Below are 20,314 nucleotides of genomic sequence, written 5' to 3'. Positions count from 1 at the left end.
GGTACTCAATGGCCAACTTTCCAGATAGAATTTGACCTGGGACCATTTTTAATTAGCCACAAAAGCAAATAGCCCCAAGTAGATATTCTCATTGACTGAGAAAATCCAATTTCAATAGCTGGCATTTCTGTACCCAGCCATCGCACTGCATGGCTAAGCCACTATATTCTCACCACACTCCTAACTTTGCTCTGGTCTCCATCATTAGCTTTTGAAGATCTTGCCCAGCTGGTCTCCTCAGTGCCTGAGAGGTGATGCAGACCCATTTTTCTAGTTGCTGGGGAGAATCTCAACTCAGCTGTGGCTGTATTAATTAAAGATTTGCGCTTGATCCAGCAATTCAAATACTGAGTATACAGTAGTCCCCCCTTATTCATGGAGGGTACATTCCAAGATGCCTGAAACAGTGAATAGTACCAAACCCTATATACACAATATTTTTCCTGTGCATACATAGCTATGATAAAGTTTAATTTGTAAATTAGGCAAAGTAAGAGATTAACAATAACTAATAATAAAATAGAACAATTATAAGAATATACTGTAATAAAAACAACATGAATGCAGCCTCTGTGCTCGCTCGCTCTCTCTCTGTCTTTCCCCCTCCACCCCCCACAAAATCTCTTAATATTTTCAGGCCGTGAGTAACTAAAAACTTGAAAAGCAAAACCTTGGATGCAGGGGGACTACTGTATTTCCAAAGAAAATGAAATCAGCATGTCAGAGACATACCTGCACTCCCATGTTCATAGCTGTATTATTCACAATAGCTAGGACAGGGAATCAACCTGTGTCTACTGATGAATGGATAAAGAAAATGTGATATATATATATATACACACTATACTATTCAACCAGTAAAAAAAAAAAAAAAAAAAAAGAAGAGGAAAACCTGTCATTTGTGACAACATGGTTGTATCTACAGCACATTGTAAGTGAAATAAGCCAGGCACAGAAAGACAAATACTGTATAAGCTCACTCATGTGGAATCTAAAAAAACTGATCTCATAAAAGTGGACAGTATAAAAGCAGCTACCAGGGTCTAGAGTCGTTGGCAGGGGGCAAGGGTAGTTAGGGAGATGTTGGTCAAAGGATACAAAAATCCAAGTTAGATAGCAGGAATAAGTTCAAGAGATTAATTGTACTGCATGATAAGTGTGGTTAATAATATATTGTATGCTTGAAAGATGCCAGGAGAATGGATGTAAAGTGTTCTCACCACCAAAATGATAATTATGTGAGGTGATGTGTATGTTAACTGGCTAGATTTAGTCATTCTGCAATGTATTTATACTTCAAAACATCATGTTGTACACTGTAAATACATAGTTTTACATGTCAGTTAAAAACTTTTTTAATTAAAAAATATTTATATTTGCTGGCTCAGGCTGCAGAGTTTGTTCTTTCTTCAAAGATTCTCCATGGAATCTCCTCATCAGTTTGGTATTCTAACTGAGTGTGGACTCTCCCCCTGAGCAAAGTGCCACGATGTTGATCACAAGCTTTGAAGACAGGTGAACCTGAATTTGACCTTACCAGGCAGTAGTTGTTAATAAATATCCCAAGTAGTTGTCTATAAGTATCCTATCCCCATATTTTTCATCTATAAAATGGGAGTACTAATACCCCCTTTATAAGGCTGCTATGGAGTTTACAAAAGATAATGCCTCTACAGTGTCTGCCAACCAGTTAAGTGCTTGATAAATGTGTTTTGTACCTCCCACTTGAAGGACAAAAAGGGACTGTATCACCAAGTGAAAAAAGCCTTCTACCCAGGCTTTATTAATTAAGTCATTTATTCAATAAATATTCACTTAAGACCTCCTCTCCTGCATCATGTTCTGTGTTGGGTTGCAGGGTTACAGACCTGAAAGGCACCATCTGGATGAATAGGAAGATGCCTACCTCATGCTATCCCCTCAGTTCCAAGCCCCAGAGCAGGAGTACAGGCCTGGGGAGGAACTAGAGCCAAAAACCAGATCGACAGACCCTGAGCCCAGGCACAGCCCTTCTTCCATTCAACATAGCAACTGCTCGGCTCTGCCCAGGAAGCAGGAGAAACAGGTTTACAGAAATGAACTTGGCCCCATGCAGTGTGGCTCCATCCGGTTGGAGGCATTGAAGCTAGGAAACTGTTTATTCCTCAGCCTCTATCCGCCTCCCCTGCCATCCCTCTACCGGCTCCCACATTTTACTTTAAAAAAAAAAAAAAAAAAAATACAGATTTCTGCCCAGATTCACAGAAAGAGGATAAACTTTCCGGAAAGCCCGTGTTCCTACTCTGCTGGACAAAGTGACTTTACTAAAAACTCTCTCCAAACATGGCTTCTCAAACTACAGACCAGAAATCTAAGTTCAGGTATTGGGTATTTCACTAGGCTGGGCCAGAGATAGGTGACAGCTCTGCCTTTCATCAGACAGCTGATTTGGGAGCCATTCTTTTGATCCTTCAGAAAATATTCAGTGGGCAACTGATATCTGCCAGTCCTAGTACATGGAGAACTTACCAGAGTTATTGATCCTTTACTTGAACTTTAAACAATCTGCTCCTCACTGTATTATTATCACCTGTTTATCTGGCTGTCATTCATAGACTATGAGCTCCTTGAAGTCAAGGGCTCTGTCTTTTCTTTTTTTTTTTTTTTTTCTTTTTTTTTTTTTTTTGAGACGGAGTCTCGCTGCGTCGCCCAGGCTGGAGTGCAGTGGCCTGATCTCAGCTCACTGCAAGCTCCGCCTCCTGGGTTCAAGCCATTCTCCTGCCTCAGCCTACCGCGTAGCTGGGACTACAGGCGCCCGCCACCACGCCCGGCTAATTTTTTGTATTTTTTAGTAGACACGGGGTTTCACTGGGTTAGCCAGGATGGTCTCGATCTCCTGACCTCATGATCCGCCCGTCTCGGCCTCCCAAAGTGCTGGGATTACAGGCTTGAGCCACTGCGCCCGGCGGGCTCTGTCTTTTCATCTCTGTACCCTAAATGCCATACAGCCTGGCACATAGTAGTCAATAAATATCCATGAGGGAGAGACAGACATACAAACCAACAAATACCACACCACATAGGGTCCTCTTAATAGTTCCAAGTAATAAAGAGGAAGTTAGGCCAGACGTGGTGGCTCACACCTGTAATCCCAGCACTTTGGGAGGCCGAGGCGGGCAGATCATTAATCAGGAGATCGAGATCATCCTGGCTAACACGGTGAAACCCTGTCTCTACTAAAAAATACAAAAAAATTAGCCAGGTGTGGTGGCGGGCGCCTGTAGTCCCAGCTACTCGGGAGGCTGAGGCAGGAGAAAGGCATGAACCCGGGAGGCAGAGCTTGCAGTGAGCCAAGATCTCACCACTGCACTCCAGCCTGGATAACAGAGCAAGACTCCGTCTCAAAAAAATAAAAAAAGAGGAAGTTTATTCAACTTTTTACCCATAAATGCAAATGTGGAAGGTAACCATGGCCTAGCCAGACCATCAGACCTACTAAAGAATATAAGAAGCCAGACACAGTGGCTCACTCCTGTAATCCCCGCACTTGGGGAGGCTGAGGTGGGCGGATCACCAGAGGTCAGGAGTTCCAGACCAGCCTGGCCAATATGGCGAAATCCCGTCTTTACTAAAAATAAAAAAAATTAGCCGGGCATGGTGGTTGGCACCTGTAATTCTAGCTACTCGGGAGGCTGAGGGAGGAGAATTGCTCGAACCCGGGAGGCGGAGGTTCCAGTGAGCCAAGATCACGCCATTGCCCTCCAATCTGGGCAACAAGAGCAAAACTCCGCCTCCAAAAAAAAAAAAAAAAAAAAAAGAAAGGAATATAAGATGCCACATAGTACACATATTATATGAGAAACTGCCTCTCTGGTTCCAAATTAAGCATGTTTCCATCTAACAGGCTTTTTTCCCCTATTTACATCTTCTTAAGTTCTAATAACAGCATTTTTTTTAACATTTCTTACTTTCTATAAATGAGGCATAGTACAGAAGGCTTTATGTATATGTCCTCATATAATCTTCACAACAGTCCTATGAGTTAGTAACTATCACCATTAACCTCATTTTACAGGCAAAAAAAAAAACCTCTTGGTTTTTACACAACTAGTAATGGCAGGCAGATCAGGAATGACACTCAGATGGCCAAATATACTGACACCAAAGCTTTTGGTTTTTATTCTTCATTGCAATTAGAATAACTCGGCAACAAATATTATGATCCAGGTAACTGTCATATATATAAAGAGAGACAGATGGAGTCTCACTCTGTCACCCAGGCTGGAGTGTAGTGGTGCGATTTCAGCTCACTGCAACCTCCACTTCCTGGGTTCAAGTGGTTCTCCTGCCTGAGCCTCCCGAGTAGCTAGTGTCTGCCACCACTGGCACCTGCCATCAAACTCAGCAACTTTTTTTTTTGTATTTTTAGTAGAGACAGGGTTTCGCCATGTTAGCCAGGCTGGTCTTGAACTCCTGACCTCAGGTGATCCACCTGCCTTGGCCTCTCAAAGTGCTGGGATTACAGGCGTGAGCCACCACAGCACCCAGCCTATATATATTAATTTAATGTTCTCCTTTTAGAGTCACACAGCCTTGACACATGCATAATTCGTTCACGTTAAAAACCTTAAGTGAGATCAAAGACCTGAACTTAAGAGCTAAAACTATAAAACTCCTAGAAGAAAACAAAGGGGAAAATATTTGTGACATTGGATTTGGCAATGATTTCTTGAATGTGACACCAAAAGCACAGACAACAACAATAAAAAACATAGATAAGTTGGACTTCATGAAAATTTAAAACTTTGTGCATCCCAGGACACTATCAACAGAATGAAAAAGCAACTCACGGAATGGGAGAAAATATTTGCAAATCATATATCTAATAAGAGATAGGTATCCAGAATGTGTAAGGAACTTCTACAATTCGACAATAACAAATGATAACCCCATTAAAAAAATGGGCAAACTGAAACTCTATACCCATCAAACGACAACTCCCCATTCCCCCAGTCCCTAGAAATCACCTTTCTAGTTTCTATCTCTATGAAGCTAATATCTCTAAATATCTAAATATCTCACGTAACTACTCTAAATATCTCACGTAACTGGAATCATACAGTACTTGCCCTTTTATAACAGGCTTACCTCATTTAGCATAATGTCCTAAAGCTTCATCCATGTTGTAGCATGTGTCAGAACTTCCTTCCTTATTAAAGCTGAATAATATTCCACTATATGTACATACTACATTTTGTTTATCCATTCATTTGTTGATTAACACTTGGGTTACTTCTACCTTTTGGCTATTGCAAATAATGCTGCTAGAAACATGAGTGTACAAATATCTCTTCAAGTCCCTACTTTAAATTCTTTTAAGCATATATCCAAAAGTGGAATTACTGGATCATATGATAATTTGATTTTTAATTTTCTGTGGAACTACCATATTTTCCACAGCAGCCACACTGTATTATATTCCCTCCAACAGTGCACAAGTATTCCAATTTCTCTACATTCTTGTCAACATCTATTATTTTCTGCGATTTTTTTTGGTTTGTTTGATAGCCATCCTAATAGGCATGAGGTGGTTTCTCATCATGGTTTTGATTTGCATTTCCCTAGTGATTAGTGATGTTGAGTATTTTTTCTTGGGCTTATTGGTTATTTGTACTTCATCTTTGGAGAAATGTATATTCAAATCTTTTGCCCATTTTAAAATCAGGGCTTTTTTTTTTTTATTGTTGAGTTGTAGGAGTTCTTTTTATATTATAGATATTAACCCAACAATGCTGGAACCTTTTTTTCATGGCTTAAAACATCAGAAGTTTATTACTTTCAGTGATTCACGGGTTGACTGAGTAGTTCTTGTGCTTCAGTGATGTCATCTGGGATATGGCCCAGTCCAAAACAGCCTCACTCATGGCTAGCAACTGGTATTGGTTGTCAGGCAGAAACCTCAGTTCTACTCTCCATGTGACTGCTTGGGCTTACTCACAGCATGGAGACTGGATTCCAAGATGGCATATTCCAACCAGCAAACTTAGACATTGCAGATCTCCTGAGGCCCAGCTTTTGAAGTTACACAGCAATATTTCTGCCACATTCCAGTGGTTAAAGTAAGTCATAGGACCAATACAGATTCAGGGGAAACAGAAATAGACTTCACCTCTTGGTGGGATGGGTGGCAGAAAAGTATTGTGACTATCTTTAAATCCCTATAGTCAGGAAGGGCACCATCACCAAAGCTAGCAAAAGGTGCCACCACTGCTGCAGAGGCCCAATGTCATTTGGTCCAAAGCACAGACTGCCTTATGTTGATGTATTGAGACTGCCATCTCCTATTGCTGCTAATACCAACAGTGCTATTTACCATTACTGAAGAATTATGGTAAAGTCACAGGCACCATCCTTCATACTGTCAATACTGCTGAAATCAATGGTACCGAATACCTTGCATCCTCATTGTCCAACATGATTTTAACAAAACTCCTTTAGGACCATGTGCAGTGGCTCACGCCTGTAATCCCAGCACTTTGGGAGGCCGAGGCAGGCAGGTCACTTGAGGTCAGGAGTTCAAAACCAGCCTGGCCAACATGGTGAAACCCTGTCTCTACTAAAAATACAAAAATTAGCTGGGTGTGGTGGCACGTGCCTGTAGTCCCAGCTATTTGGGAGGCTGAGGCAGAAGAATCACTTGACCTCAGGAGGCAGAGGCTGCAGTGAGCCGAGATCGCACCACTGCACTCCAGCCTGGGCGACAGAGCGAGACACTGTCTCAAAAAACAAAAAAACAAAAAAACAAAACAAACAAACAAAAAAAACCCTCTTTTTGGGATTTTATTCACAGCCCCCAATGGCAGCCACCTATCACTCAGGCGCCAGGTCTGTCCAAGGGCTGTGGGGCCAGGATCAAAGATTGTTAAGTAACACAGCATGAAGCCTGAGGCACTAACATAGAAATCAACCCTCTCCTCTGCCCTTCGGCACTGGAACTGAACCAAACCTGACCACCTCATTTGTTTCTTTTAAGTTTTATTTTAGGTTCAGGGGTACATACTTAGGTTTGTTATATAGGTACATTGTGTGTCATGGGGGGTTTGGTGTATAGATTATTTCATCACCCAGGTAATAATCACAGTACCTGATGGGTAGTTTTTTGTTTTGTCTTGTTTTGATTTTTTTTTTTTTTTTTTTTTGAGACAAAGTCTCACTCTGTCACCCAGGCTGGCATGCAGTGGTGTGATCTTGGCTCATTGCAACTTCCACCTCCTGGGTTCAAGTGATTCTCATGCCTCAGCCTCCCAAGTAGCTGGGACTATAGGCACGTGCCACCATGTCCAGCTAATTTTTGCATTTTTAGTACAGACGGGGTTTCACCATGTTGCCCAGGCTGGTCTCGAACTCCTGACCTCAGATGATCTGCCCACCTCAGCCTCCCAAAGTGCTAGGATTATAGGCATGAGCCACCGCACAAGGCCTGATATGTAGTTTTTTGACCCTCACTCTCCTCCCACCCTCCACCCTCAAGTAGGTCCCAGTATCTGCTATCCCCATCTCTGTGTCCATATGTACTCAATCTTCAGTTCCCACTTATAAGTGAGAACATGAAGTATTTGGTTTTCTATAATGCTGGAACTTTTAAGATATATTTGTGATTCACCATATTTATACATTTAACTCACTGGATTTTCAAGAGTTCTTTAAGTAATTAGGAATGCCTATTTGCTAGATAACTGGAGTACTTACAAAGAATATAAATTACATTTTATTTTATAAAAGCCAATATTAACAAAATTTGTAAATAAGTTCACATATTAATCAAAGGCCCTTTAAATGGCATTGTTAAAATTTATGCCACTTATAAAGAGAATAAGATTTGTTAATTAAAATTAAGATTAAGGAAAAACTAAGTTTATGTTTAAAAATCATATATTAATGTAAAAAAATCAAAATAGATCATCTCTCTCCTGTACTCCAAACTCTCAGCAGACTCTGAGAGGCAAGATAGCTTGCACATGGGTTCAGAGGGCTTAAATATGTAGATAATCCAGACAACACTTTTTAAAACTTTATTATCACAATGAAACACTCGTTTTAAAAAATTATTGGACAGAACTCATGAAAATATGTGTGTGGACCAGCTTGAGAACATTTCACTAATTAAGAGTGTGGGCCAGGTGCGGTGGCTCACGCCTGTCATCCCAGCACTTTGGAAGTCCCCATTTTTAACTAGTGCTATAATGCCTCACAGAGAGCCTAGATTCATGTTTCAAATCACTTGGGAAATACTGCAGAGAACAAAACAAACAGAAAAGATCAACACAATATTTCTAAGTGTTGCTAACTTATTTGACTTTCTCACTGCATAATTTCATTCAATGGATACTCACTGTGCCTCTGTGACATGTCCTGTGCTAGAATAGTAAAATGAAGGCACGCGGTTCCCATCTCCAGTGACTGCACAGTTCCCAATGAGACTGTTTCCTAGGAAACGTGACATTCTGGAGCAAGACACAGGCTCCTCCCTGCTGGGCAGCAGCTTAAATACTGAATAGTTCACTAGTCAGTATGATTCTATTCAAAATCTGTTCCTGACTAATCCTAGGAGGCCAGTCATTCTCTCTCTGCCTTGGAGTTTTAGTGAGTCAGAACACCTCCTCTGCATCTGGGAAGGCAGCCAAACTTTGAATCAAAACCTTCCCAGGCTTCTTAGTCTGCCACCAATTTAAGGAAATCCCAAACATGAAAAGTTCCAGCTTACAAAACAGATATATTAGGCATCAAGAGGATTCGCTCTGTCTCACAGATTCCCCCAAAGATTGCTTTCAGCAATGAGTGTCCCTTGGGCATTTAAATTCTGATTCTTTCTACACCTGAAATTCAGTTCCTATGAAACAGGAAGAGACCTGTTATGTAGTGGGAAGTGAACTTGTGGTCCTTTGTACTTACCATCTGCAACAGTCTCATGAGCCTTGGCAATCTGCCCTAGCTCCTGTATCAAGCCCTGGAAGCAGTCCTTACAGAGCAAATGCTGGCAGGATAGGAGACGAGGGCCCACACCTGGCAGGTCGTGAGGGCACAATGACCAGGTCATTACCACGGCCTCAATCTGTCCACTCTTAGGGCAGGGTTTCTGGCCAACTAATGGCAGCCCCATAAAGCTCATGCCCATGTCCACAGCCATGCCTATGCCCAGAACCAGGGCTTTTCCACTGATATGCTAAGGTGAGAAGCAGCGTGTAGAGCGAGCCAGCTCCACTCCCTGTAAGTGAAGCACAAAGCAGAGTGATCTATTTCTTTTGGGCAGAAAAAAATCTTGTACAGGCCAGAGGGGCCTCGGAGAACAAGGCCTCAAAAGTCCAGGCCATGTTCCTCCCCAGAGCTGGAGGCTCATGCCTCAGCCACAGTTCCTCACCTGGGACCAAAAAGAGAGTCCAGCCATCTCTGCCGTGGAAAACAAAGTCTGGAGGTGTCTGCTTTTGTTTGAAGGCAAACAAACCCTTCAAAAGTGTCCCAGACCTGTGCCTCTCCTTATTGGTAGGCAAGCTTGACCTAAGTTTTAATTTTGGAAAAAGGAAGAAAACTGCATTATTGACAAGTTTATGACAGGCACTTTACATACTGTATTTCAAAGGGGTTAAGACACTTTTACAAATTAAATAAAACCAAGAGGGACAGGCTGAGGAAAGAGGCTTAGAGAGGTTGGGTCACGCACAAAAACAGATGGCAAATGGCAGAGTCCAAATTCAAATCCAAGTCAGTCTGTTTCGGGACTCCAGCCTTTTTTTTTTTTTTTTGAGACAGGGTCTCACTCTGTGGCCCAGGCTAGAGTGCAGTGGCACAGTCACAGCTCACTGCAGCCTTGACTTCCCCAGGCTCAAGTGATCCTCCCACTTCATCCCACCTCAGACTCACAGGTAACTGGGATGACAGGTGCATGCCACCACACGTGGCTAATTTTTTGTATTTTTAGTAGACAGAGTTTCACCACGTTGCCCAGGCTGGTCTCAAACTCCTGGACTCAAGTGATCTGCCTGCCTTGGCCTCCCAAAGTGCTGGAATTACAAGTGTGAGCCACCACACTTGGCCCATGCTCTTTTTTTTTTTTTTTTTTTTTTTTTTTTTTTTTTTTTTTGAGACGGAGTCTCGCTGTGTCGCCCAGGCTGGACTGCAGTGGCCGGATCTCAGCTCACTGCAAGCTCTGCCTCCCGGGTTTTTACGCCATTCTCCTGCCTCAGCCTCCCGAGTAGCTGGGACTACAGGCGCCCGCCACCTCGCCCGGCTAGTTTTTTGTATTTTTTAGTAGAGACGGGGTTTCACCGTGTTAGCCAGGATGGTCTCGAACTCCTGACCTCGTGATCCGCCCGTCTCGGCCTCCCAAAGTGCTGGGATTACAGGCTTGAGCCACCGCGCCCGGCTAGGCCCATGCTCTTAATTAGTGAAATGTTCTCAAGCTGAGGTCCACACACATATTTTCATGAGTTCTGTCCTCTAATTTTTTAAAACGAGTGTTTCATTGTGATAATAAAGTTTTAAAAAGTATAGTCTGAATTATTTACATATCTACCACAATATGATTTTGGGGGTAGTGTTAAGAGCCTAGGATCTAGTACACACCAGGCAGTTTTACTTGTCTCAGGTTAATGAGCTGAGAGAGGAGCAGACTTAATACACAAATAATGTATTCTTGCCACTTGAAGTCTAAACGACATTGTGGCACAAAATGATGCATGTTTTACAGTGCTTGGAACAGAGAAAGGAAGTGAGAAAATTGAGCCATCATCATTGTGGCATATGTTTGCTGAACTTAGCTACAAGAGTGAGCACCACGTTTAAGTCTTAATGATAGTTTACTTTAGAAAAACATCAAGTACATGTGAAATTAATATTATTAATTTGATGACTTTATAGTTTTTTATAATTTATAAACTGTATTCAGTTTTATAGTTGTATAAAAACTAAAGGCCAAAGGAAGTTGTACCTAGTTTTATATTTGTACTTATTTAAGAAACAAAATACAAATCATTTAATTCAAATCTGGGTCTCGGTAATTATGCAAGTTTGAGAAAAATTTCACCCCAGTATGAAGTCTTTAGGAGACAAGCCTTCAGGAAGGAGGAAGGGTGATGGGGCTGGGAGAGGCCAGGTTGCCTGGGGTCCAGAAAGATGCCGCTACATAAAGCCATAGATAGATGTGCACTTCTAATTCCTTCTGGGAATTATTTAGCAGAAAACAGCCATAGCAGCAGCATGATTAGAGACAAGGACAGTCTCTATTAGAAGTTCAAGTATGCCTGAGTTTCTTTCATTGGGCCGGTAGTTCTCAAACTTTTTGGTCTTGGGAACCCCTTTACGTATGTTTACTTATTGAAGACTCCAAAGAGAGTTTATTTATGTGAGTTATATCTATTGCTATTTACCACATTAGAAGTTAAAGCTGAGAAAATTTTAAAACACTAATTTTCATAACATAATAAACCTGCTATATGTTAACACAAATAACATACTTTATAGGAAAAAATAACTATTTCTTTTTTTTTCCTTTTATTTATTTATATATTTATTTTTTAAGACAGGGTTTTGCTCTGTTACCTAGGCTGGAGGGCAGTCGTGCGAAGTTCACTGCAGCCTCAAACTTCTGAGCTCAAGCAAACTTCTTGCTTCAGCCTCCTAGGCAGCTAGCACTGCAGGCATGTGCCACCACACCCAACTACTTTATTTTTATTTTTATTTTTGTAGAGACCAGGTCTTGCTATGTAGCCCAAGCTGGTCTCAAACTCCTGGCCTCAAGTGATCCTCCACATTGGCCTCCCAAAGTGCTGGGATTATAGGCGTGAGCAAGCTGCACCCAGCCTAAAACAAAATTAACTTCTTTCATAAAAATTAATTTAATGAGAAGAGTCACACTGTTTCTCATATGCGCCAAACTCTTTAACATCTGGCTTAATAGAAGACAGCTGGATTCCCATACCTGCTTCTGCAGTCAATCTGTTATATGTTCTTTTGTTTATAGTATATGAGGAAAATCCAGTCTCACACAGACATATAGCTGGAAAAGATAGGAGTACTTTAATAGCCTTATCAGGTAATTGTGGATATTCTTTGATACCACACCAAAATTCAACAAGTGGTAGTAGTTTCTTAAATGTTATTTATAACGTAGACTCTGAACCAAACTTTTCTATTTCTGTTATATTAAAATCTGCTGATCTTGCTCTTTGAACTACTCTTTTCCCCAGGCATAATTTTTTAACACCAAGCATTGGTCATTTGGAAAATACCAGTTCAATGACTTAAGCAGATGTTCCAAATATCAACACATTTCATTACACAATAACAAAAAAATCACATTCTTTAGAATCACCTCTAATCTCATCAGAAATTTCTTTAAGTATTGAGAAGCTGCCAAACTCAGGGAGGCACCAAAAACTGTACCAGAATTCTAACTTGTGCTTGAACGCTTGAATTTTATCATTGGCAACAAATACTGTCATTTCACTTTTGAGAAAATATCTGACAAATTCCCATGTCTGATTAACCACAGTTTGTCTGCCAGTTATTGTTTTTTGTTGTTGTTGTTGTTGTTGTTGTTGTTTTGAGATAGAGTTTTGCTCTTGTTGCCATGGCTGGAGTGTGCAATGGCATGATTTTGGCTCACTGCAACCTCCGCCTCCCAGGTTCAAGTGATTCTCCTGCGTCAGCCTCCCAAGCAGCTGGGATTACAAGCATGCACTGCCACACCCTGCTAATTTTGTATTTTTAGTAGAGACATGATTTCTCCATGTTGGTCAGGTTGATCTTGAACTCCCAACCTCAGGTGATCTACCCGCCTTGGTCTCCCAAAGTGCTGGGATTATAGGCATGAGCCACCGTGCCCCGCCTGCCAGTTGTCCTTTCGTGTAATACTGATGTTTCATTTTTTATTTTTATTTATTTATTTATTTATTTATTAGATGGAGTCTCGCCCTGTCATCAGGCTGGAGTGCAGTGGTGTGATCTTGGTTCACTGCAACCTCCGACTCCCTGGTTCAAGTGATTCTCCTGCCTCAGCCTCCTAAGTAGCTAGGATTACAGGCATACACCACCACGCCCAGGTAATTTCTGTATTTTTAGTAGAGACGGGGTTTTACCATGTTGGCCAGGATGGTCTCGATCTCCAGACCTCGTGATTCACCTGCCTCGGCCTCCCAAAGATTACAGGTGTCAGCCACCACACCTGTCTGTGATGTTTCATTTTTTAAAAGGCTAGTTTAACTTGCAACTCAATAGCACAAGCACAGTTTCTCACTTTGATATGTAGCAGGAACACTTTTTCTTCACACAGAATATCAAAAAGAAATCTAAAAAAGTACTTCAGAATTTAAGATTGAGATTTAATAAAAATTGTTACCACTTCATCATTGATGGACATTCTTCAGGTAAACTCTCTTCCTCTTCCTCTTCCTCTTCCTCCTCCTTCTTCTACTACTACTACTACTACTACTACTACTACTACTACTACTACTACTACTACCGGCAGATGCCTAGTGGTAAAGAATATAATGTTTTGTTCCAGTTCGGTGCCCAAAACATCAGCAGTTTTATACAACATTGCTTTGGCATCAGTGCAAATGTCAACCAGTGAAAAGATCAAATAACACGTTAGCTTTATTATTAAAATTGTTTTGACCTGTGGACCCCCTGAAATGATCTCAGGGACCCCCAACCCCATAGGGTCTACAGATCACACTTTGAGAACTACTGCATTAGACCTTGCATCACAATCCTGGGAATTCAGGGAGGTATCATGGCTTTCCACCACGAGCAAGTACTACACAGGGTAAGAATATAAAGAAGCAAGCATCTCATTTATGTCTTAGAAAGCCATTGAAGTTACTCCACGAAAGTAAAAGTTTAATTTAAAGGCACATCCACGCAATGAGTTTCTGATTTGAGAAGAGGAAGGGTCAAATGACCCCATTTCTGCCCCCTTTCTGTGGCTGCTTTCATCATAAATTAGTTCTTCCCTCTCCTTCTTATCTCCCCTGACCTAGAAGAGTGGAGGGGACAGAGTTTGGAAGACTATACTTACACCAAGATAGTAAATTCAAATGCCTACAGGGGCTGGGCAATCTATATGAATAAAGTGCTTTACTTAAAAGAATGTGGGTCTAGTGTCTCCAAATCTTAGTTTTCCAAAACCCCAGAAATTCTTATTTTTATTTAAATTTTAAAATGTTGGTAAAAAGTTAAATTTTAAGACATTACCTTGCTACAAACCACCTCCTTTTAACATCTTACCACATCTGTATTTAAGAAAAGGAAAATATTGACTGGAGTACCCTAAGCTTGCCAAGGAATGACGGAACAAGTCATTCCACATCACACTGGCAATAAGAATTTCAAAGATAGTTTGCATGAGGGGTACAGAACAAATTATCATAAAAATAACACTTATTTTAGGGAGAAAGAGTAGGTAATGAGAGTACCTACTCTTTGCTAGGCTGTGTTATATATGATACATTATTTGTTTGCTTGTTTAATGTATGTCTTAGACATAGTCTTAGGGAAGGACTTTTGCCCTTCCCTATTCACAATTGTACCTGCCCTTCACTTGCCTGACACCTAGTGCAGGAACACAGTATACACTCAATTAATATTTATAAAATGAATGAATTAATCTCATCATTTTTTCCTTATACAGACAAGAAAACAGATTCAAAGAGAATATGCTATTTGTTCAATACAATTCAGTTAGTAAAAACAGAACTAGGAGACTGGGTGTGATGGTCACGCCTGTAATCCCAGTGCTTTGGGAGGTCGAGGTAGGAGGGCTGCTTGAGGCTAGCAGTTTGAGACCAGCCTGGGCCACATACAAGACCCTATCTTTAAAAACAACAACAACAACAACAACAACAAAAACAGAACTAGGCAATGAACCCAAGTTTCTGTGTTCTTTCCATTAATTTTATCCTCTGAAATTAAATGAAAACCCAAATACGTAACTTCTTTTTTCTGCTATTGTATAAACTGTTCTCAAAGACTCTAGAATTTCTCTTTTCATGTTTTGTTACTCTGAGTTTAATGGCAGCACGGTTTTCCACCCTAGTTTCCAACAAAGCTTTAGGAATATAATTGCCATGTAGAACAATCTATCCAACACTGGATAGACAGACTCCTAAAAATCCCTAATCTTCCAATTAGATTATTTTTACTTTGTGCTGAAGAAAACCCCGCCTGATCTTATGGATTTCCCCTAAATGCCATATATCAAAAACTACTGATAAAGGCAAACAAAAACCCCCAAGGCTAGGGAGGTTAAAATGAAACTGGAAACTACATATTGCTGGTGAATAAATTGGCACAATCCTTTTGGAAAAAATATATAGTAACATAAAATGAATCACAAAAATGTTCACACCATATAATCCAGCAGTCTCACTCCTGGGAATTTATCCTAGACAAGTTATTCAACAGGAGAAGAAAATATTATATACAAATGCTCATTCCATCATTGTCTCTAACAGCAAAGAATACAGTAAGATTTTTTTAAAAAAACAAAACACACAAGAAAGTGGCTTAATAAATGGTAGTATATGCTGAAAATAAATTACTCTTCAGCTGTTAAAAATAACCATGAAGACTGGCTAGTGATACGAAAAACTGCCATGGTATTAAATAAAAAGCAGAATACAAAAGGATTTGTATACTATGATCATCAGCTTTGCAGACAGCTATGTCTCCACGTATACAAGGGTTGAAAGGTAATACTCAGAAAACAGCACCATAGGGTGGAATGATTTGAGTTGCTTATACTTAAATTTTTTTCAGAATTTTTTTTACTGTTGTACTATCTATTATGTATACTTTTTCAAGTCTTTCTGAAATAAATTGGGATTTCTGAGTTTTTCTCTAATTCTCACTTGGAAAAAAAGCAGAAACACTGCTTCTTCCCATCTTGATTAACAGTGCTCTACTTAAAAAAGAAAACAAACATAGTATTTCCAAATGTCCATATCTAAAGATGGAGAGCAAGAAAACAGAGCTGGATCCATCCAGGATGTTGCTGCTATCTGAAGGACTGATGTCGAATTCAGGAACCCAGCAAAGAGAGAAAGGAAGAGGGATCACCAGGGCCTTCTTCAGGGTGATGATGTGTTCCCAAGGCCACCTGGAGAGAGGCCCAGAGCAGCAAAAAATCAGCACACTTGCCTGCTTCACCAGGATGCTGCCTGGTATCATCTCTTCCATTCATTTCAGAGGTATTTTCTGAGGCCCTCACACTCTGAGGAAGCCCAGATGCCTGAGATGTCACAAAGCTATGCTGTACTTCAGAAGAGATGTCACAGAGAAGGACACCTCTCAGGAGTCATGGCCAAAGGTCATGTCCCATGTGCCTAGTTGGGAGGGACAGGTCCCCTAATGCCAAATATCTGGCTGCTACTCCACTTTGCAGACAGAGAACTCAGCTTTGTCTGCTCTCTCAGACCTCTGTCCACCTAGGAAAAGTGACACACACTGAACAAACCCCACATGAGTTGTGTGTTTAAGTCATGTGGTTGCCTTTTGAAGGAGAGGGAGCTGGATAGAAAACTGGATAGAGCCAGATAACTACCCAGGGTACTCCCTCTACAACCAGATCAAACCATTGATAAGAAGAATGTTAGGTGAGCACAGAACCCAACGGGGAGTGCTGGGTCCACTCTGGGAGGTCTTCTGTTCAGTCGGGTGGCCTGAGGGACAGGATGTAGCTCCTCCATAACCAAGGAACCTGGCGAACTATCCAGGAGGAGTGTCTCAGCACCTAGAACCCTACCCCAAGTCCTTGTAGTGGTGGTCCTCATTGCAGGCCCCAGCTCTAATACCCCTGATGGTTCCCTTCCATTCCCAAGGCTCTGCCCAGCTTACCTGCATTGACAGATCATCTTCCCAAGGTTAGGTTCCAGGTAACCCAGCTCATTTCTTGTGCACTTACTGGCCAGTTTTGATGTCAAATAGAGGATGATCTCTTCTTTGATCTCACCTCCTACTCTCAAGACCCCTTTCCTACTGGTCACATGCAGTATGTGATTAAGGTTGATGGAGGGATGAAGACCATAATGCTGTGAGGTCAGAGAGGGACTGGTCACTGAGGTAAAAGCAGGAGATCTGGAGAGAGAAGACTAAAGGCTACGCCCAGGCTCTGTAGCTGACCACCTATGCAGCGTCTGACAAGTCACCCAATTCTTCTGTGCTTCAGTTTTCACACGCATAAAATGAGGCTGGTAGTGCTGTGCCTTCAGGCAGATGCATTTTGTAAACTGCCAAGTGCTCTGAAAATGTTGGTTGTTATCCTTGTAGACTGAAGTGTTCTGGGAAGAAACAGAATATAAGGTGGACCTTAAAGGTTGAGGAAGATTCAGGACACATGGTCAGGAAGAGGATAGGCACTCCGGGATGGGAAACAGCATGAGCAAAGGCAAAAATGCAGATGGGATATACCAAACATGGCTGCAGTAGAAAGCTTGTGTAAGGGAGAGGCTGAGGTAAGGTTGGAAAGGCAAGTGGGCTATATTCTGTTGGTCATAAGGAGCTATTGAACTTTTTGATCAAGTAAGTAAAAGAATGGAAGTCATGTTTTTGGAATACTAACCTGGTGGAGATGTGAAGGATACAGAGATTGGAGGAGGGTTAGAAGGCAGGCAGAGTGAACAAAGGAAGGTGTTGTAAACTCCAGATAAGAGATATGATGCGGGCCTGAATGAAGGCAGGGGCACTAAGGCTTAAACAGAGGAAGCACATTGGAGAGATAGAACAGAAACAAAAGGATAGGGTGACAGTGCAGCAGAAGAAGAGAAGGTTTGGGGACAATTTTCATTATCTAGGTGGACAATGGTGCTACTCACCAAGACAGAGAATAAAGGAGAAGGCACCAGTGAGCAGTGAAGATTGAGTTCTTTGGATATGTTTACTTTGTCTGTAGAATGTCCAAGGAATAGTAACCAGTAATTAAGTGACCATATGGATGTGGAGCTCAGCAATAAGGATGTGAATTGAAGCCACCCAAGAAGACCATATACTGTGAAAACATAAGGACAAGGACAGAAGGCTGAGGAACATCAACATTTAAATGGTGGACAACGCTGGAAGAATCTGAAAAGAAGACTGAGAAGTAACCAAAGAGCAGGAGGAAGGCAAGACTTTCTCTAGAAAAAGACGTCAACAGATTAAAGTACAACAGAAAGAACAAGTGGTATCAAGAATAGGAAGAGTCCAATTTGGCAACTGGTTCATTAATGGCATTAGAAAAAGCAATTTCATTGCAGTCACAGGCTGTGAGCTAGATTGCAGAGAACAATGGATGGGAAGGTGCAAATGGGCAGGATTTGTAGACTACTCTTTTGGGGAGCTTGGCTGTAAAGGAAAGGGCAAGGACATGGGAGAATTTTGGATTTTTTTTTTTTTTTGAGATCGAGTCTGGCTCTGTCGCCCAGGCTGGAGTGCAGTGGCGTGATCTCGGCTCACTGCAAGCTCCACCTTCCCGGTTCACGCCATTCTCCTGCCTCAGCCTCCCGAGTAGCTGGGACTACAGGCACCCGCCACCTCGCCCGGCTAATTTTTTGTATTTTCAGTACAGACGGGGTTTCACCGTGTTAGTCAGGATGGTCTCGATCTCCTGACCTCGTAATCCGCCCGCGTTGGCCTTCCAAAGTGCTGGGATTACAGGCGTGAGCCACCGCGCCCGGCCAGAATTTTGGATATTTTTATATTTTAGCTGAAGGGGGCAAGAGAAATATAAATAAATACACACTCACGCTCACACATACACACAGGGAATAACTGAGGGGATGGGATTTTAAAAATTTATTTCATTTTTCCCATGGGATCTATTAATAGACTAGCGAGGGGATGGGATCTTGAACACTGGCTGAAGTAACCGACTTAGAAGACACGCTGCTATTAGCGAAGACAGGGAGGTGAGGGTAAGTTCATTTATTCACTCAACAATCACTAGTGGAGTGTGGATAAAAGAAAACCGTCCTTGACCACATAAGGAATTAGGTCTAGTAGGGAAGACAAATGTAGGTCAATAAATTACATAAGGGCTGTACTAGATTGTACGGTGGTACAGGTGGGGAAGCGAGGAACTATGTCTGCATTGTGTCCAGGAAAGGGTCACAGGCGTGTTATGTAGATTCTGGAGAAAATTCAAAAACAGCATTTATTTTTACTTATTTACTTTTGTATGTAGAGACAAGGGTCTCACTATGTTGCCCAGGCTGTTGTTGAACTACTCGCCTCAAGCAATCCTCGCGCCGCGACCTCCGAAAGTGTTGGGACTACAGGTGTAAGCCACCGCGCCTGGCCTAAATGTGGCATTTAGAAAAAGTATTTACAATATCTGCACTAAAAGAACCATAAAGCAACCAGGCATCTAAGTCCCTGAGCCGATTTAAGTTGCTCAAACCTGAGAGGACAACCAAATGATAGCAGAAGGGCAAAAGAGAAAGGAAGCCGGAGTGCCCACTCAGGAGTGTGAGCGGGAGGAGGCATTTCGGGAGCCGCCCGAGCTTCAGAAAACGGAGCGAGACACCAGTTGGCCATACTGAGGATTAAACAGGGCCTCGCGGTTCCGCACTGCGGCCGGGAGACAAACCAGCCGCCACTCTCACCAGCCCCGAGCAAACCACTAAGAACTGGGGAGGCGCGCGGGGCGGCTCAGGGCTGGCGCATTTGGTGAGGAGCTTGATACCGAGGCCCTTAGGGTCGGCTTAGGCGGTTCCCTGGTCCAGGCGCCAGAAAAGGGGCCGGCTCAAGCAGGCATGGGCGGCGTGCAGTACAGCACACCTAGCCCCGATTCTTCAACAGTTCTCGTCTTCCGAGCCTGTCACAGCCGGCTTCACCGAGACCGTTCACCCCCACCACAAGATTTTGTGAAGGGTATCACCACTCCGAAGAGGCGACTAGGAGACGCGCAATCCCGCGAGACCAAGAGGCCCCGCCCGAAGCCCGGCCTCTGTGACCGGAAGTGAGGCACTTGGCCCCGCCCCCCGTGCCCGATACCTCGCGAGACTTGGCGAAGGCCTTCCTTTTTCGTCTGGGCTGCCGACATGGTAGGTGTTTCGCTTCTTGCCTCCTCTTCCTTGCCGGCGGGGACTCCTAAGCTCATTCCCATTGCCCCTAGTCATCCACTCTCTACCATGGTCGGGGCTTCCAGGCTGCGCATGGCCGCCTGCAGGGCAGGGTGGCCGGCGCGGGCGCGGGGCGGTGCTCCCGGAGCCGTCTGTTAGGCCCGCGGTTCAGATCTCTAGGACACGCGGCCTCCGGCGCTACCGTGGTGAGCACGGCCCTAGGCCGATCGGTACCCTCAGCT

At 42.6% G+C, this 20,314-nt stretch overlaps 3 protein-coding genes across 6 annotated transcripts in view; 2 read left to right on the top strand and 1 right to left on the bottom strand.

Moving 5' to 3' along the window:
• The window catches only part of TRIM66 (tripartite motif containing 66), a 59,125-nt gene extending 50,577 nt beyond the window's left edge, over positions 1 to 8,548 (bottom strand). The window contains exon 1 of the mRNA XM_077963467.1: positions 8,373 to 8,548. Within this exon, the coding sequence (XP_077819593.1) occupies positions 8,373 to 8,430 (58 nt within the window). The 5' untranslated portion in view covers positions 8,431 to 8,548. The remainder of the gene's footprint in view (positions 1 to 8,372) is intronic.
• AKIP1 (A-kinase interacting protein 1) overlaps positions 1 to 20,314 on the top strand; it is a 338,621-nt gene that overhangs the window by 90,222 nt on the left and 228,085 nt on the right. The window lies entirely within an intron of this gene.
• RPL27A (ribosomal protein L27a) overlaps positions 1 to 20,314 on the top strand; it is a 288,193-nt gene that overhangs the window by 256,724 nt on the left and 11,155 nt on the right. For 2 of the 4 annotated variants that reach the window (XM_077960680.1, XM_077960681.1), the window contains exon 2: positions 20,030 to 20,054. In XM_077960680.1, the coding sequence (XP_077816806.1) occupies positions 20,052 to 20,054 (3 nt within the window). In that variant the 5' untranslated portion in view covers positions 20,030 to 20,051. Of the gene's footprint in view, positions 1 to 20,007; positions 20,055 to 20,314 lie in introns of those variants that run through there. The other 2 variants (NM_001193567.1, XR_013403229.1) reach the window with 2 other exon arrangements.

This window comes from Macaca mulatta, chromosome 14 (genome assembly GCF_049350105.2).
Source record: "Macaca mulatta isolate MMU2019108-1 chromosome 14, T2T-MMU8v2.0, whole genome shotgun sequence".
Lineage (NCBI taxonomy): Eukaryota > Metazoa > Chordata > Mammalia > Primates > Cercopithecidae > Macaca > Macaca mulatta.
This window is presented reverse-complemented; position numbering and strand designations above follow the sequence as displayed.